Raw genomic sequence first — 18,771 nt, forward strand, 5'->3', positions numbered from 1 at the left:
CGTAGCAGAGAGGCTGGGCCTCAGTTAAACTTCACCCTCTCAGTCAATTGTAATCACCTTTGTAAGTCTTATAAAATATTTCAAAAAATAAGAATAATTTTCACATTTAAAAATAATTTGAGGGCTTCCCTGGTGGCGCAGTGGTTGAGAGTCCGCCTGCCGATGCAGGGGACACGGGTTCGTGCCCCGGTCCGGGAAGATCCCACATGCCGCGGAGCGGCTGGGCCCGTGAGCCATGGCCGCTGAGCCTGCGCGTCCGGAGCCTGTGCTCCGCAACGGGAGAGGCCACAACAGTGAGAGGCCCGCGTACGGCCAAAAAAAAAAAAATTTGAGTGTGAGCTGGACTTAATGACTTGCTTCCAAAGAATAGAGTATAAGAAGGGAGAGATTATACTTTTCAGTGGAGAAACCCAGCAAACACCACCTTACTCAAGTGACTGAGGTTACTATCACTAGTGATAAATCCCATGGATATCAGGTACCCCCAATACAACGTGATGATAAGCCACTTACCACTGTGGTATTCTTCCCCCAAACCCACAGCCCCAGCCTAATCATGAGAAAAACATCTGATAATCTCAAACTGAGGGACATTCTACAAAACATCTGACCAGTACCCCTGAAATCTGTCAAGGTCATGAAAGCCTGTCAAGGAAAGACTAAAGAACTGTCACAGACCACAGAGGAGTCTAAGAAGATGTGACCATAGTGCGGCGGGCGATATCCTGGATTAGAACCTCAAACAGAGAAAGGACATTGATGAGATAACTGGTGAAATCCAAATAAAGTCTGGAGTTCGGCGAATAATAGTATGCCAGTGTTGGTTTCTTAGTTTTGATGAATATATCACGGTAATATAAGATGGTAACTGGGGAAACTGAAACTGGGAACTCTGTACTATCTTTGCAGCTTTTCTGTAAGTCTAAAATTATTCCAAAATAAAATTTTAATAGAAAAATAATTTTATGTTTAACAAGAATTTTCTGAGAATAAACACCCCTAAAATGTTTGAAATAAATTTTTATTCATAATAACCATTTTTAAAGGTTTAAAGATAATCTTCCAGCAGCACATTCATTGCTTAAGTGGCTAACCAACATGCAACCTGAATCTGCCAAGTAGAAAAGTGCTCCTGTTGTGAGTATCTTTCCAAAACCCTTGGAGGAGCAGCAAATGTTAAGTGGGTAAACAGAAGTTTAAGTGAAAGACTTGTACTACAGAAGGATCTTTTTTTTTTTTTTTTTTGCGGTACGCGGGCCTCTCACTGCTGTGGCCTCTCCCGTTGCGGAACACAGGCTCCAGACGCCCAGGCTCAGCGGCCATGGCTCACCGGCCCAGCCGCTCCGCGGCATGTGGGATCTTCCCAGACCGGGGCACGAACCCATGGCCCCTGCATCGGCAGGCAGACTCACAACCACTGCACCACCAGGGAAGCCCAACAGAAGGATCTTAAAGTGTTCTTTTGAAATTCATAGATAGCTATCATGTTGAAGACAGATTTATAAGGAAGTATTTTTTAAATAACAGCTTAATTGAAATATCATTCACATACTACACAATTCACCCAATTTAACTATGCAATTCAGTGGTTTTTAATATATTCACAAACATGTAAATCACCAGTCAATTCTAGAATATTTTTTATCACCTCAAAAAGAAACCCCAAGCCCTTTAGCTATCTCCCTCCTGTCCTTACAACCTCCTCGCTCCACCAGCCCTAAACAGCTGCTAATCTACTGTCTGTCTCTACAGATTTGCCTATTCTGAACATTTCATATAAATGGAATCATATAATATATGACCTTTGGTGACTGGCTAGGTGTATTATTTTTATCATCTCCAGATACACTCTGAAGACCAGATAGTTAAAGTACCTTAGAAAAATTTACTTTTATCATTGCAGATATTAAATTACTAATTTAGAAATATAATCTCAATCTCCACCCGCAAGGTGTCATGCAGCCCATCCACATCCCCAGTCCATTATCAATGTTTGTATACAGCAAAGAGTAATCTTAGAGCAGTGGTTAGGAGCACACACTAGAGAGCTAGCCCACCAGATTCAAATGCTAATGCTGTCACTTCGCAGCTCTGCAACCCAGGGCAAATTATTCAACTTCCCTGGGCCTTAGTTTCCTTACCTATAACATGGGGCAAATAACAGTTCCTACCTCACAAGGGCGAAGTGAGCAAATACATGCAAAGTCCTTTAAAAATTCCTAGTACATAGTAAGTACTATACGTGTTTGATTTACTTACAGTCATTATTGACTGTGAGAGCCATTCAATACAAATAGTATCACGAAGTGTTTAGACAGTTCTTCTGACCTCCTGATCTTATGTGATCAGAGACCATTTCAATTATAAGTGTCTTTTTAAATTACCCAGTCTACTCCTTTCATCTTTTAAGAAGGAAGGTTAGCCTGGAAAGACCCAGCAATGTGTTCTTATTCATTCCACAGATATTTATTGAGGACATATTCTGTGCCAGGCAGAGTCTCACGTTCTGTGAATAAGATTGAAATGATCTTTTTGGCCATGGAGTCTAATGGAGGATATAGACAAGCAGTTATGAGGCAGATAAAAGAACATTAATATTCACAATGATTTTACCTCCTTCGGACCCTTTAGGAGGAATTGTGTCATTGCAGAAGGAAACAAGAAGGGGGAATAGAACAAGAGAGCATCTTCTGGTTGATTTTCGGAATGTTTATAGAAGAAGTTTCTCAGCATGGGGGGAGACAGTGGGAGTGAGATAGAGAGAGGATTTTTAAGATGTTTTGCTGAGTGTTCAGATTGTGTGCCCATTCAGGCACTTTCAATTGCAGTAAAGGGATTGCAGTGAAGATTGAATGATTTTAGTTACTTTTGGAACACTGGGCCCCTGTTTCTTTAAATATAAGCCGAATTTAGTATTGAGCCATGAGGATCCTGGGCTTTATATGGGCTTAGACAGTTACAATATAATGCAGTGTTGGGGAAAGTTAAAGCTTTGGGAATGGGAAGGGAGGAGTATTTCAGGAGAAGGAAAATGAGCAAAGGCAGGAACTCTGGGAAGAGTCCGGTGTGTTCTGGCATCTGAAAGCAGGAAGGCATGGCTGGAACACAGTGGCATGAAGGCACAAAGCTGCAGACAAGGCTGCCCAGGACACAACCTGCAGGCCCTGGGAGGCCATGTTAAGGGATCAGAATGTCATCCTGCTGGCATTGAGGAGCCATCAGGAACTGCGAACCAGGAGAGGGATAATCTACACATCTCTAGTTAGTTGTTGACACCGCAGAGCATAGCGTGCTAACTGTGCAAGCTGAGCTCTTTTCGTGAACCCACAGCCACAGGACAGAAGGTTGCAAACCTAAGGGAAATCATCAAGGAAATCAGAAGAAGCTGAAGGCTTAGAGCTTCCTGGCAAGCAGAGAGTGTCACACCTACTTCCTCACCAGCTGCCAGACCTCCAGAGCAATCTCTTTTGTTTTGTTTTAATACCACTAGACAAAATTAGAAAATAAAAAGCTTATTTTATCTTTATACCCATTCTCAGCAATAAAAGTGGTAAAGTTGTTGTTTCTGTATATCTGGATAGTAGTATTGACTCTATGGAGGCTGGCTGCTCTGTGAAACAAAGTATTCTTCACTATTGCCTTCTTGAAGACAAATGCCTTTGTAAAAGGGGGGGAAATTTAATAAAATGGGTAATGTTTTCAAACCTAATGTTCTGTTATACAGCAATATGACAGCATACTTTTGCAATATTGATTCTCTCCTCCATTCTTTTTCCAAAGTTTTATGATGTTACATAGCCTTGGGGAGTGTAGCAGGTGTGATCAGCTACCTGAATCCCCGTTGGGGATAAAAAGGCCCTACTCCAGCTCCTGGAGTGCCACCAGCTGACAACACTCATCAGCCACTTGGAGGTTGCCACAGCTTAAGGGAGATGCTTCCCTTCCTTAAAGCCATGCTGCCTCCCTCTTCAACCATATCCAAAGACTGGTTGATGCAGGCTTATAAGGGCTCAGCTCTCTCTTGCCAACCCTGGACATCTCTGAAGGGCATCACATCTTCGTCGTTCCCTGAAGGACCATGTGAGGCTTCTACTGGATCTGTATCCCAGCTGAACTTCTCCCTTTGCCCATCTTTCCTTTGCTTCGACAGGTATTGATCCCAAGAGCACTCCCTAGTACAGCCCTGGAAAGCAGTTGTGACTCAGCCCTCTGTGTTCCACACAGACAAGAAGCAGAAAATTGTGTCACGTTAAAGAACAAGGCCTGAAGGTATATGCAGGTGTTTCACTATCTGGAGGGACGTGAAGAATGAGAAGTAAAACCTGAGGTCCCACCTATAGGTATGTGTATGACTCAAGTTCTTGTTTGGTAGTGGTGAAAACTAAAAACTACTTCATCTCCTGTTGGTTCTCTTTCTTGTCTTCTTCCCCTGTCCCTCCAACCTTCCATCTCCATTCTTTCCCCCTTCCCCTACCTCATCTGCCATCCATACACAAGCCCAGTGAACTGAGAAGCAAGGTGTCTTAGCCCATTCAGGCAGCTATAACAAAATGCCACAGGCTGGAGGGCTTAGAAACAACAGAAATGTTTTTCTCACAGTTCTGGCGGCCAGAGGTCTGAAATCAGGGTGCCAGCATGGTAGGGTGAGGGCTTCTTCCAAGTGGTAGACGTCTTCTTGCAGCCTCATAAGGTGGAAGGGGCAAGAGAGCTCTCTCAGGGATCTTTTATAAGGACATTAATTTTATTCATGAGGGTTCTGCCCTCATGACCTAATCACTTCCAAAGGTCCCACCTACTAATGCCACCAACTTGGGCATTACCATTCCAATGTAGGAATTCGGGAGAACACAAACATTCAGACCACTGCACACGGCAAGGCTCCTATGGTCTAAACATTGTCTCCTACTGGCCAGCCCACCTTCACCTCCTTTACACACAGAACTTCACCACTGAAGCCATTCTTCTAGATAATTCAGGTCAGAAACATGAAGCTCCTACTCAGATACATGCCTGTTAAAAGGGAAAGGAGACTCTGAGAGCCTTTGCCTATTTTGCTAATTAGTCTTTGCCTGTTTACAAGGATTTTTTTTTTTCTGGTTTACTTAGGAAAACATTACTATGGAGTGGGGCAAACTTGGCTGAGAATCTTGAGATGGCAGATAGGACGGATGAGTTTCAGCAGGATCAGAGGGCACTTGGATGTCAGCCAGAAGGTCCAGGTTTTCTGGGGGTAACTTCCCCTCCAAGAGTGTAGAAAGAAACACCATCCAAAGTGAAGGGCACTGTCCAAACTGTGGGTACCTTGGAAAAATGCCCTGCCTCCTTCTCAATTTTACCCCCTGGCTGGTTTATCAAAAACCTCTCAGCTGTCAGAGCAAATGGACACTCCCTGCATTGTCTGACCCAACCTTTGAGTGACGTTTCATACTGTGGGCCAGCCCTTCCTTTCAGAGGGCCTCCTCCCTGGACCTTAGCGTCCACTTTTCCACTATCTTCCTTCTGCAGCACCTTCTCAGGCTCCCCTGGCTCCTTCTCTGGACACCATCCTGCCTTTATTTTCCTCATTTATACATTTCCCAATGAGAAGTGATGAGTTCCTGCACAACTACAGCAGTAATGGGGACAGGGGGAGAGGAGATACAATGTGGAGATTATTCAGAGGAGGTTTCAACTAACTCAAGTCAAAGATGTGGGGAGGAAGCAGCCCTGGGCTCCCCCCTCTCCCCAGCCTGCCCACCCTTCAGTCAGAATAAGAAGCCCCTCCAGGGATCCAACAGCACTCTTGGAATACATCTGCCGGCCACTGCCCTCATCACATGGTCATTGTGGATTTATTTGTCTGTGTTTCCTACTAGACTGTAAGGCCCTTGAGTGCAGAAGGTCCCTGTTACCTCCACAGAACCTGTCACATAGCAGGCATCCTGTTACTGAGTAAATAAAGAAATAAAATACAGGCATCCCCTCAGGTTTTATTGCACCTCACTTCATTGTGCTTTGCAAAGATTGCATGTTTTACAAATTGAAGGTTTGTGGCAACCTGACATCGATCAAGTCTATAGGTGCTATTTTTCCAACAACATTTGCTTAGTTCATATCTCTGTGTCACATTTTGGTAAATCCTGCAATATCTCAAACTTTTTCATTGTTATTATACTTGTTATGGTGATCTATAATCAGTGATCTTTGATGTTACCATGGTAATTGGTTTTGTTTTCGTATTTTTAAACTAAGGTATGTACATTACTTTTTTAGACTTGCTATTGCACACTTAATAGATTACAGTACAGTGTAAACGTAACTCTTGTATTCACTGGGAAACAAAATATTCGTGTGACTCAGTTTATTGTGATATTTGCTTCACTGCAGTGGTCTGGAACCAAACCTGCAATATCTCAGAGGTATGCCTCTACTTAGAATATGTGCAAATAAAAATGTAGCAAAAGGTGTCATACATATTTAAAACGAGCTTCCCCAAGATGCTCAAATGCTGGTCATGGTATCAAAGTTCCAAATTCCTCACTGACTGCAAGAGAAAGTGAAAACATCATCCTCTTCTTCAACTTCTTTGAAATTCTTCTTTACTTACAATCATTAATGTGCTGTTTAGCCTGTAATTGTTCTGCTTATATGAGTTCTGACTCTTGAGCAAAGCCTGAAGGCTGAAGTCATTCATTCTCTTACAGATTTTGGTATCAACTGTATCAGAAGCATAGTGTGGCTGCTTAATAAATAAGTTAATACATGGATTGATTACTCCGGACCTTGGACCAGAGGCTCCAGCCAGGTGGGTGGGCTCCATTTTATTTCCTGATCTGTCCCCACCCTTTCTTCTTCTGACCACATCCCACCAGCCAGCCAGCCCTTTCAAGCCTCCTTTCCCTTCCTATAATCCCCCAAACCCACAGAACCCCAAATTCCCAAAGCACATTTGTACTTATTCACACACTGTATGTCTTTCAGTGCCACCCAAATGATCATGTGTTACAAATGCCATATGACTTCAGCTAAACTCTAAGTTCCTGGAGGGCAGGAAATATGTATTTTAACTTTTATATCGCTCTCTCTATAGTTCCTTTCACTGTGCTTTACATGGAAGCCTTTCAAAATATAAAACCAACTGGTTTAAGTTCAATTTTAAATACTCTGTTAGAAAATACCTCAACTTTAACAGGAACCGTTCTTCCAGAGTCAGAATAATGTACTCGGGGGATCCTGAATCTAGGCCCTCTAGGATCCTGAGTTAGATGCTTCCAGGTCCTGGGCCTGGAGGTGGGTCTATTATCTCACCCCGTTAGTTCTGTGTTTGCTTAAATTACTGTAGGTGTTTGGTCACAATCATAAAAGCATTTTTCATGCTTATGACATATTTTCCTTAATTATAAATGTAGTTGAGGCCACCAATCAATTTTTCTTGAATGGACAATCATAGGCCCCATATCCAAGTTGATTCATTTCTACGTATAAATTCCTGTCCTACCGCCTGTTTGTTGGAAATATCAGATACATAGATCGTAAGTGGAGCCCTTTAAGAGGAATTGCGTTTAAATCATTCCTCCCTGCTGCCCCCATCAAGAATGAGGCTAGCCAGTCCCTTGAATAAACGGAAGTTAGAATCCCTAAAAATGAGAAGGGGGAAGAAAACAAGAATTCGATTCTGCCAAATGCCATGCACCATTGACCAATCTTTCCTTACAACCTGCCCCCTCTCTCTCCAACGGTCTAAAACACAACATGGAAGGCAGCAGTGACCCTGAGTCCCAAACTGTCAATGTCATTGCAGGGTAACAAGTTTTCTTCTGTCAGATCTGATCACAAACGGGCAGCAACTACAGGCAGACCATCGCTGCAGAGGAGCGTTTTCTAGTCAGGCTTGTTATATTTCACTTCAGGCTTGTTACATGTCACGGCCCCAAACCAGGAAGTGCTGTTTAAAATGAGCCAAAGACAAAAGCAATCCAGCCTCCAAAACAAAATTCGGCAGTCTCCAGAAAGCCTATAGGGGCTTAAACTTGGGACTGTTCTTCGGTCACACACACACACACACACACACCACACACACACACACACACACCACACACACACACCACACACACACACACACCACACACACACACACACACACACACACCCCACACACACACACACACACACACACCCCAATTTGGTTGTTAATCCGCTTCCTAATCCAGACGGTCCAGGCTTGGGCCCCATTTCAGTTGGTAAATTCTTCTCCTAGCTAAACCAGGGCAGATTGCAGAAAAGGTGTCTAATTCTTGAAATTCTTAGGGTGGGGTATTGAGGCGTAGACGGGCCACGCCCGGGTCCCGCTCGCCCGTTGCAACTGCAAGCCAAGTCTGGGCAAGTCGAAGGAGGAACCCCGCGACCTCCAGCCTCTCCTCTCTGTGAGCCACGGGGAACCCAGCAGTGCTAGGGTGGAGGTGGGGGCATCACTGGGAGAAGATTCGGGGCCGAGGGTGTTAAGTTGCAGGCCGGGAGCCCCGGACCGCTACAGCCCGGGCACAGCCAGCGGCGGGCAGGAAGGGGAGGGCCCAGCGGGGTGAGACAGAGCCCCGGCGCGGGTTCGGGGCTGGGTCGGAAAAGCTGCCTCACGGGGCGCGCCCGCCAGCCCTTCCACTCCCTCCCTCCCTCGCTCCCAACGCTCCCCGCCCGGGCCTCCCTTCCAGTCTGCGCTCCCCACGGCCTCGCCATGTCCCAACCGGGCCAGAAGCCCGCCGCCTCCCCGCGGCCCCGGCGCGCTGCGGCGGCCCGCCACACTCAGGAGGTGAGTGGCACTTGTGCCGGAGCCGCAGGGCTGAGCGCGGGGAGGACCCCGGCCCCGGAGCCGTGGGCCGCCTCCTTGCGGTAGCCTGCCTGGCCTGCTGCCCCGTGCGCCCCCTCCCGAGCCTGAGAAGGACTCAGAACTCAGAACCTGCCTCTGGGCAGGTGACGGGAGGTGGCTGGGTACTGCCGGGCCTGGGCCAAGTGTATTGGGCGTGGAGCAAGCCAGATTGGAGTTCGCCTGCGTTGGGAAAAGTTGATGGATGAGACCGGGGTGAAAGGCGGTTGAGGATAAAAGGGTAATACATTTCATTCGGGACCCCGAACTGGGTGGGGTAGTTCAACTAAAAGTCGGGTCTTCCGCGTAAAGTCCGGGCTGCAGGGCGTGGCTGCCTGGAAAAATAACACTTCTGCCCTAACCAGCCTTGCGCCAAATTGGGCGGGGCGGGGTCAACCCGGCAGGGCAGGGCCGATGTAGGCCCCGCCCAGGTGCCTCCCCCGCTGACAGCTGTGGGGCTTGAAAAGCTCAGCGCCAGCCAGGTCCGGGGCTGGTGGAGTGCGATCCCGCCCTTGCTGCGCTGCACCCAGTGTCCTCGCCGGGTTCTCCGCTGCGCGACTCAGAGCAAATCGGTTGTCGCCATGGCATTCGCAAGCTGGTGGTACATGACGGTAAACTGGAGCGATCGTGCCTGGGCAGGACCGGAAACGGAGTGGGCTTTGCTTTTCTGGGCGTGCAGGAGAGGTTATTGTGCAGGGTTTGGCGGGGAAGGGGTGGGGACCAGGTGCGACGTCCTCTCAGACCTTCAGTTTAGGCTCCGGGAGAGGCTGAGACCTACCCTGTGGTGGTATGTGCGAGCGAGCCCCGACGTGCAAGTCGGTGTGAGCAGACGCACCAGACTCAGCTCACGCTCATGAGTTGAATGGAGCAGGAATTGTTGCTGGAGGAATTCCGCCCTTGGACGCGGATTCCTGGATGAACTCAGACTCAGATCGAAAGAGCGCAGATCGAAAGAGCTCAGATCTAGTATTTGTTTTTAAGTCATAAGTAAATCTCAAAACTTTTAGAGGCATGTTGTTGGACGTGCATTCTCCAGCGCAAAGAAGAGGCAGCTGGGATTGGGTTCAAGGAGAAAATCCAAAACTCCAAGGAGCAGAAGCAACCGAGATCAAGACCCTTGTTGAGAATGAGAAAGAGGGAGAGAGAGACAGCGAGAGAGAGAGAGAGAGCCCACTGCTCTGTAGTTTATTACTTGGATGAGGGACAGAGATGTTCCGTTTGTTTAGTGCATTGAATGCTTGTCCAACCAACTAGGTGTGATATCCAGTCAAGCTGGTACTTGTAATGTTTTGAACCTCCAGGAAGCATGATTTAACATTACGATGCTTTCCAAAAAAAAATACACAAATTTTGTTGACAGAAAGAATAAAAATATTTATATCCCATTGATTTATGGTGAGAACTTAAAAAAATAGTTAAAGTACACCTCTCTCGGCATGTGGTATTGGGAAAAGCAAGGGTGTTGTAATAAGACAGTATTTAGAGAGAAACAGCGTGTTGGAATCAGACAGTATTTAGAGAGAAACGTTGTGTTGGAATCAGTAAAATGTCCCTTTTCAGCCAATGGCCATTCACTGAGCACCTACCAAGTGGCAGACCCAGTAGTAGCCTCGAAGTGGAAAACAAGACAGAGTTCTTGTTCTCAAAGGGCAATGAGTCAACCTTTTTGAACCTGTTTCCACATCTATAAAATGTGGGTGATAATAGGTACCACATAAGGGTTGGTGAAGACTATTTACATTCATGAATCAAAGTACCATACCCATATACCTTTTTTTTGAATTTTATTTATTTTTTTATACAGCAGGTTCTTATTAGTCATCAATTTTATACACATCAGTGTATACATGTCAATCCCAATCACCCAATTCATCACACCACCATTGCCACTCCCCCGTGGCTTTCCCCGCTTGGTGTCCATATGTTTGTTCTCTACAGCTGTGTCTCAACTTCCACCCTGCAAACCGGTTCATCTGTACCATTTTTCTAGGTTCCACATACATGCGTTAATATACGATATTTGTTTTTCTCTATCTGACTTACTTCACTCTGTATGACAGTCTCTAGATCCATCCACATCTCAACAAATGACCCAATTTCGTTCCTTTTTATGGCAGAGTAATATTCCATTGTATATATGTACCACATCTTCTTTATCCATTCATCTGTCAATGGGCATTTAGGTTGCTTCCATGACCTGGCTATTGTAAATAGTGCTGCAATGAACATTGGGGTGCATGCGTCTTTTTGAATTATGGTTTTCTCTGGGTATATGCCCAGTAGTGGGATTGCTGGATCATATGATAATTCTATTTTTAGTTTTTTAAGGAACCTCCATACTGTTCTCCATAGTGGCTGTATCAATTTACATTCCCACTAACAGTGCCCCATATACCTTTAATGATTGGAAATTCCAGTTTCCCTTGAGATGTTTCTTCATGAATGCTTCCTACTACATTTTCTGGGTTTTTTAAATGTAGCATCTTATTGGTGTGCTAAAAGCAAAAGTTTGCTTTGAGTCATTATTGTTCTAAGGTTCTTATCAAAATGCATCACATGAATTATCTGCAAATATGGATGGCAGTTAATATGGATGGTTTAGAGTTAACATCAGTCTTCTTCCAAATTCATGATTCTCTAAAGGAAATTATGCTGGAATATCTGGATGAAAATAGTTTAAATCTATGTTTTTAACCCTGTTATGTTTAGGCATAGTCTGACATTTTTTGCTAAAACCTCTCTTATAATCCAATGTTGGAACTATTCTAATTTTTTTTTTTCTGCTAGTAGGAACCTCCTAGAATCAGCAACCTGCCTGTGATCAAGCTTTGACTTTTCCCAAACCAGTGCTGTACAATATAAATATAGTGTGAGCCACATATGTAATTTTAAATTTTCTAGTAGTCACATTAGCTGACAGGTGAAATTCATGCTAATAGCATATTTTATTTAACCCGCTATATCCCAAATGTTATTATTTCACATGCAATCAATGTGCAAATCATTGGGATATGTACAGTTTCTTTTTCACGTTGATTCTTCAAAATCCAGTGTGTATTTTATACTTAGAGTGCATCTCAGTTCACACTTGACACGTTTCAAGTGCTCAATAGGCGTTGAGTGGCTAATGGCTACAGTATTAGGACAGTATAGCTCTAGACATCGGTTTCTAACCATTTTCGTTTGATGGCTGTGAGGGGATGACCACAGCCCATTTTGAGAATTAAATGAAAGTTTGTGCACCATTTTCCCACAACAAAATATACATATACACACACAAAAGCCCATCCATAATCCCCTAGAGATATATGGAGCCAATTTATAACATATATATATATATATAATTTATAGTATTATACACTATTATATATAATATTTATACAATTTATTAATACAAAAGTTTTATACAAAAACACACTATATATAATATATGTATGTATGTATTATATATATTACATATGTCATGCTTTTGGTAAATCCTGTTATTAAAATATTTTTACTGGGATCCTTTACTGAAAAAGATTATGAATGCAATGACCTAACTTTAAAAATTTAGGCAGAATAAGATAAAATAATTGAAAGATGTATCTATGATGTGTTTTGTTTAAGGGACTGCCACCTATAAAGCCAGTCAATGAAACATTACAATGTACATTTCCCCATTGAATACCATCAATATTATTGATCTTATCTTTTGAAGAACTATGTGGTTTTAGTAAAAAAAAAAAAAAAAAACTTACAAAGCTAGATTTCAAGAACATCTGATGAGCTTGGTAATGATGAAGCATGAAAGAGGGTAAATTTGGTTGGCTGACACCTGTTATCACATTCCTGGGTCAAAAGTTGACTCTAGTAGTTCATGTTAATTAAAGGTGTTTCTTAGCCTAATTAGACCTGTCGGTCCAGTGGCAGCGTGATCAAGGAGCTCAAGTCATTTGGGAGGCCCCATCATTGTGGCCAGCCTGGGAAGATTGTCACAAGCCTTCCCTGCAGGACAGACCACTTGACTGCAGTGACTTTTAGGAGTAAGGAATGCAGATTACATATTCTGCAAAAAGGGCACAGGCTTTAGGGTACTGGGAGAATGGAGGTCACACAACTGTCCTCTTTTGTTTTTTGGGTTTTTTTTTTTGCAGTACGCGGGCCTCTCACTGTTGTGGCCTCTCCCGATGCGGAGCACAGGCTCCGGACACGCAGGCTCAGCGGCCATGGCTCACGGGCCCAGCCGCTCCGCGGCATGCGGGATCCTCCCGGACCGGGGCATGAAAACGTGTCCCCTGCATCAGCAGGCGGACTCTCAACCACTGCACCACCAGGGAAGCCCCAACTGTCCTCTTTTGTTTCACAGTTTCTGAATTGGTTTGCTTCCCATTGCAAATAAGACTTAAATTAAGAGTATACCTTGACATTATTCTTTAATCAATTTTGATACTTCCCAGAAAGTTAATTATATTCTACAGGTACTTTTTAAAGAATGATGTAGCTTGCTGGTGGTGGAAACAGTGGGTGGCTAGTTGATATTCCAAGGTGAACTGGTGGGAAATTAGTTCTGAGTAGGCTGTCTCACTGGCATACTAGATTTCTCTAAGCAACACATCTTTATTCTATTTTTTCCTTGATGTTTTTAAAATTTTTTATTGTGGTAAAATACACATAACTTAAAATTTACCATCTTAACCATTTGTGAGTGTAAAGTTCTGTGGAATTAAATACATTCATAATTCTTGTACAACCATCACTACCATCTAGCTCCAGAACTATTTTAATCTTGCAAAACTGAAACTCTATACCCATTAAACAATAAATTTTCATTCAATTTACATATTTACATTTGAATACATAGGACTGTATTCAAGTATCTGTGTTCCTTATCATTTTTTTATTGTATTGTAAGAACACTTAACATGAGATCTACCTCTTAACCACTTTTTAAGTTTATGGTACATTGTTGTTGACTATAGGTACAATATTGTACAGCAGATGCCCTCAAGATTCATCCATGTTAAAGCATATGTCAAAATTTTCATCCTTTTAAAATGGCTGAAATATATATATATTTGCTTATCCATTTATCTTTCAAGGCACACTCAGGTTGCTTCCTGGTATAGCTATTTTTTGAGGAACCACCTTACTGTTTTCCACAGTAGTTGTACCATTTTACCTTCCTATCCTCAGTACACAAGGGTTCCAATTTCTTCATATACTTGCCAACACTTGTCCCACTGCCTTCTGACCTCCAACATCTCTGGTGAGAAATCTGTTTACAACCTTACTGAGTATCCCTTATATGTGATAAATCATTTTTTATTGCTACTTTCAAGATTCTCTCTTTGTCTTCCAATAGTTTGATTGTAACTTGTCTCCATGTGAACTTTGAGTTCATCCTACTTGGAGTTTGTTGAGTTTCTTGGTTTATGTTTTTCATCAAATTTGGAAAGTTTTAGGTCATTATTTCTTAAAAAAAATCTTTTTCTCTCTCTTCATTTCTTTGGAACTCTCTCAATGTGTAGGTTAGTCTACTTGATGGTATCCCTCAGGTCCTGTAGGCTCTATATACTTTTCTTTAATCATTTTCCTTTCTGTTCCTCAGACTCAATAATTTCAATTGTCCTATCTTTAAGTTCACTGATTCTTTCTTCAGCCTGCTCAAATCTGCCTTTGAATCCCTCTAGTGAATTTTTCATTTCAGTTATTGTACTTCTCTGCTCTAGAATTTTTTTTTTTTTTTTGGTTTCTTTTTAGGTTATTTATCTTTTTATTGATATCTCTATTTTGTTTTTACATTGTTTTCTTGACTTTCTCCACACTTCTTTTAGTTCTTTGAGCATCTTTAAGACAGTTGTTTTAAAGTTTTTATCTAGTACATCTGCCATCTGCTCTTTCTCAAGGACAGTTTCTGTTTTTTGTTTGTTTGTTTTTCCCATTGAATGGGCAATAATTCTCTGTTTCTTTGCATGCCTTGTGATATTTTAGGTTTAAAACTGGACATTTGAATCTAATAATATGAAAGCTTTGGGAATCAAATTCTCCTCCTTCCCCGGGGTTTGCTGTTTTGTTTTGCTTTGTTTTGTTTTTGATTATCATAGGCTGTTTTTTGTGCTGTTTTTTTCAGCCACAAGTGTACACTTAAGAGCTTCTCAGGTCTTTTCTGATCCTGCACTTTCCCTGGGCATGAGCAATCGGTGATCAGAATACAGATCCCCAGTATTTGGAGGACAGAGTCCTTTTTGCCTTTCTGGTTCCAAGCTGCATGCTCTAATGCACAACTGCTTGCTGTGAGTTGGGAACGGAAATGGGCAGCTGCTGCTGAGCTGAGCCGAAATTGATGAAAATTAACCAAAACTTACCATTTAAATCTTCCCCTGGAAGTTGCAAGTCTTTGATAGACTCCAGAATTTCAAAATAGTTATATCAGACACATTCTGCCAGGGAGATTTTTGTCTCGATGGGAAGATGGATTCCTGGTGCCTCCTACTGCACCATCATCCCAGAATCCTCTCTTTAAATTGTTTTAAGGATTGAAATCCTATTAATGTGATTCTAAAGCTCTGTTCTTCAAGTTATCTCATAAAAACTTACCCAGAAAGCTTTGCAGCTACCATAAAGGGAAAAAAATCAAGTGTCTTTCAGTTAAGAAAAATGTACAATAACTCCATCCAATGAGTACCTTTTATGTAAGTGCCTCCTCAGATGGGAGAGTCATTTAACCCAAGAAGAAAAAGGGTCTATGGTTAGAGTTTTCATAAAATTTATGGAATTCATTCTGACTGTGGGGAACTTATAGAACACAGAAATGATTTGGTAAAGGCCAACGATGTTCACAGTTGCTTATCGTCCACCTACTATGTGTCAGGTTTCATACTGTGTGCCGTGGACACAAAAATAGTGCTGATAGTACATTTCTGGTTTTTTCTTGCATTTTTCATAGATAAAAATCACGAGCACATCCTAATGACTACTATAAAAGCAGCAAAGTAACTATTGAAATTCTCATGGCATCATCTTTGACTTACAGGAAGTTCAGAAAGCCTTACTGAATGTGGACCCCCTAAGCTAAACATGGCAGAAAGGCAGTCAACGCTTCTTCTGAAAACTGGACAAAAAGAGGGTGTGCCCTTACCCTGCCACCTGGGCATATCCACCAGAATGTTGAAATATTAGAGAAAAGTGTATGGAGTTCAGGTGAAATATGGGGATTTCAGAATTATAGTTATGCAGTTAATCCTTAATATGTGTCTTCTTTTATGAGAAGCCCAAAGAAGGTTATCCTATATTTCTATGGTTTGATAACAAATGTTTCTAGAGAAGAAGAAAGATATCATGTATCACACCTTTCATTTACTTACTTTTAAAAAATAATTATTCTCCCCACAACACCTAGCCCACAGTGGCTACTCACTGATTATTTTTTTAGTAAATGAACTCTTCCTCTGACACTAGCCTTCTCCATTAGTTTGGGGTTTTCAGTATTAAAAACAAGTAAAATGGCTAGGATATTCCCTTTGTGTGACTCCAGGGAGGTACATACTCTTGAGATAAGACTCAAAAATTTTTTAAACTTTTTATCACAGAAGAGAGAATAATATAATGTACTCCTCATGTACCCATCACCTTCTATAATTATTAACATTGTAACATTGTGCCTATCTTGCTTTATCTATCCAACTCCCAGACCCACCAACACACACATATGCACACACACATGCACCACACCCTGACGAAGTATTTTATAGTATAGGAATTGCACATTAAACGTTATCCCTGTGACCAGCTTGGTATATGTTGTTTGAAAAATGAATTATCTATTCCCTGTGTACTTTGTTTCCTTATTTGTAATATGGAAATATGAGACTAATATAATACAGTGTCCTGAGACAGGCAAAGTACTAAACATAAAGTTATCAGATGAATCTGGTTCCTCTGTACTTATGAAAAGTAAAACACTAACTTCTCTGCTGTATTATTTACAGCCTTAGAAAATGAAACCTTAAACCTTTGCTTACTTCTCATATTCATTTTATTGTCTCATAATTAACCACAATCAGATTGATGCCAGAGAAGAAGAAGGGAGTGGAATAACTTTTATTGTATTCTTGAAATGAAGGAGGCAATGGGCCAGGCTCCTCATTAATATCAGCTTGTTTCATAAGTAAGCCAGCCCCTGGGGTAGACACCATTACCTCCATTTTACAAGAAGAAAACGGAAAGTTTATATTATTTGCTGAAGGTCACATAGCCTTTCAGACCCACATTCCTTCTGTCTTATTAGAGTTTGTCAGGGAATGGAATGCAGGGAGTTGGTTACCCAGGTAACAGAGAGGCTGGGAAGCCAGCTGGGGTGGATGAGGCAAAACAGAGATTAGAAATCTCAGGAAGCTGCTACCATTCCAAGACTGGAAAGAAAGAGGGAGAAGCAGGATCACCCTGCAGAAGCTGAAAGCACTACTGGCCCATCCTGCAGGAGACCCTACTGGAGGGAGCCAGTACACATCCCTGCTACACCAACTGACCAGGGTCAGGGCAAGGAATCCACCTCAGGGCAAACAGGTCCACATCTACACCAGGGAGACTGTCTTAAAGCAAAATCAGCTTTACAACTTGGGCCTCTGTTTGTTTGCTGAACAGTCTTGTTTCAGAAAGCAGAATACATACAAAAATAGATTTTAAGGGATTTTGCAGGAAATATCAATTTGCACATTGTCTCTTAATTTTTTAAGCTATTTTTTTCAACTTTTAAAATCTTTTATCTTGTTTACTAACCTGAAAAGAACGAATGTACTTCTCAGGGAACTTTTAGAGGTTTGTGGAAATGCAGTCATTCAATTATGAATTATTTGTCACATCCCCACCACAGGACTAGAAAAAAAAAATAATATAGTTTACCATCTGGGGACTTCCCTGGTGGCGCAGTGGTTAAGACTCCACGCTCCCAATGCAGGGGGCAACTAAGAGTTCGCATGCCACAACTAAGGAGCCTGACTACCGCAACTAAGGAGCCAGCGAGCTGCAACTAAGGAGCCCACCTGCCACAACTAAGACCCAGCTCAACCAAATAAATAAATAATAAAATAAATAAATATTTTTTAAAAATTTACCATCTGGTTGAAAAGGCAAAATATATGTTTATGAAGTAATCAGTAAGCAGGAGCGTATACAATAAAGTGCTAACTTGTTTGCTTTACTAAGAAGCTAGAGACTAATATGCAATATGAAGGTATGGTGTGCCATTAATAGGGCTAGTCAGGAAATGTTGGGTTGAACACAGGAGAGTGGGTTCCTGCATTGAGCAATCGGTTTACCCAGGAGGCCCCGAGCTGCGCTGGCCTGCCTGACCTGGGGAAGCTCCCATGGGTGCCGACTCAGTGGGGTGATTGGAGGAGCAGAAACCTCCACTTCCTGTTGTGGTACCCACAGATCTCCTCTCCAAACAGTGGTTTCCAATCCTAGCTGCATATTAGAATCAACTGGGGAAGTTTAGGAAAATATATCTGTGCCCACGCTCCCCCTGAACAAACTAAATCTAAATCCCCGGACTCTGGTTTGAGTGTTTCCAAAAGTGCTCTGGGCGCTTGTGACCTGCACTGAAAGATTAGACCCGTAGCTAAATGAAGGCTTTCTGATCCTTAGGAAGCAACCCACCCACCCCCTTCCCTTGACAAGCCTTTATCTCTGTGTGCAGCGGTGGAGCAGTGAGGGAGCTGAGCTGTGTGCACTAGAGTCCAGAGGGCACCAAGATTTCATTGCTTCGTGATTTTGCCACAGCTATCACTGGACATGCAAATATTGACCTCTATTGGCATTCTCCAAGTTGCAGAAGGAAAATCTTCAAGCTGTTTTCAAATAACCTTTCCTGTTTTCTTAAACAGCTTTATTCAGACATAATTCATAAAATATCATTTCATTAATTCATTAATTCATCAATTCATTAAAACATA

The 18,771-nt window shown here is 42.5% G+C and overlaps 1 protein-coding gene across 6 annotated transcripts in view; it reads left to right on the forward strand.

The window, feature by feature from the left end:
- Positions 1–4,150: 4,150 nt before the first annotated feature.
- The window catches only part of CAST (calpastatin), a 133,006-nt gene continuing 118,385 nt past the window's right edge, over positions 4,151–18,771 (forward strand). For 2 of the 6 annotated variants that reach the window (XM_030848209.3, XM_060296036.2), the window contains exon 1: positions 8,547–8,782. In XM_030848209.3, the coding sequence (XP_030704069.2) occupies positions 8,708–8,782 (75 nt within the window). In that variant the 5' untranslated portion in view covers positions 8,547–8,707. Of the gene's footprint in view, positions 4,341–6,683; positions 6,785–8,546; positions 8,783–9,379; positions 9,448–18,771 lie in introns of those variants that run through there. The other 4 variants (XM_060296040.1, XM_060296038.2, XM_030848223.3 and 1 more) reach the window with 4 other exon arrangements.

The sequence above is a fragment of the Globicephala melas genome, chromosome 3, assembly GCF_963455315.2.
Source record: "Globicephala melas chromosome 3, mGloMel1.2, whole genome shotgun sequence".
Taxonomy (NCBI): domain Eukaryota; kingdom Metazoa; phylum Chordata; class Mammalia; order Artiodactyla; family Delphinidae; genus Globicephala; species Globicephala melas.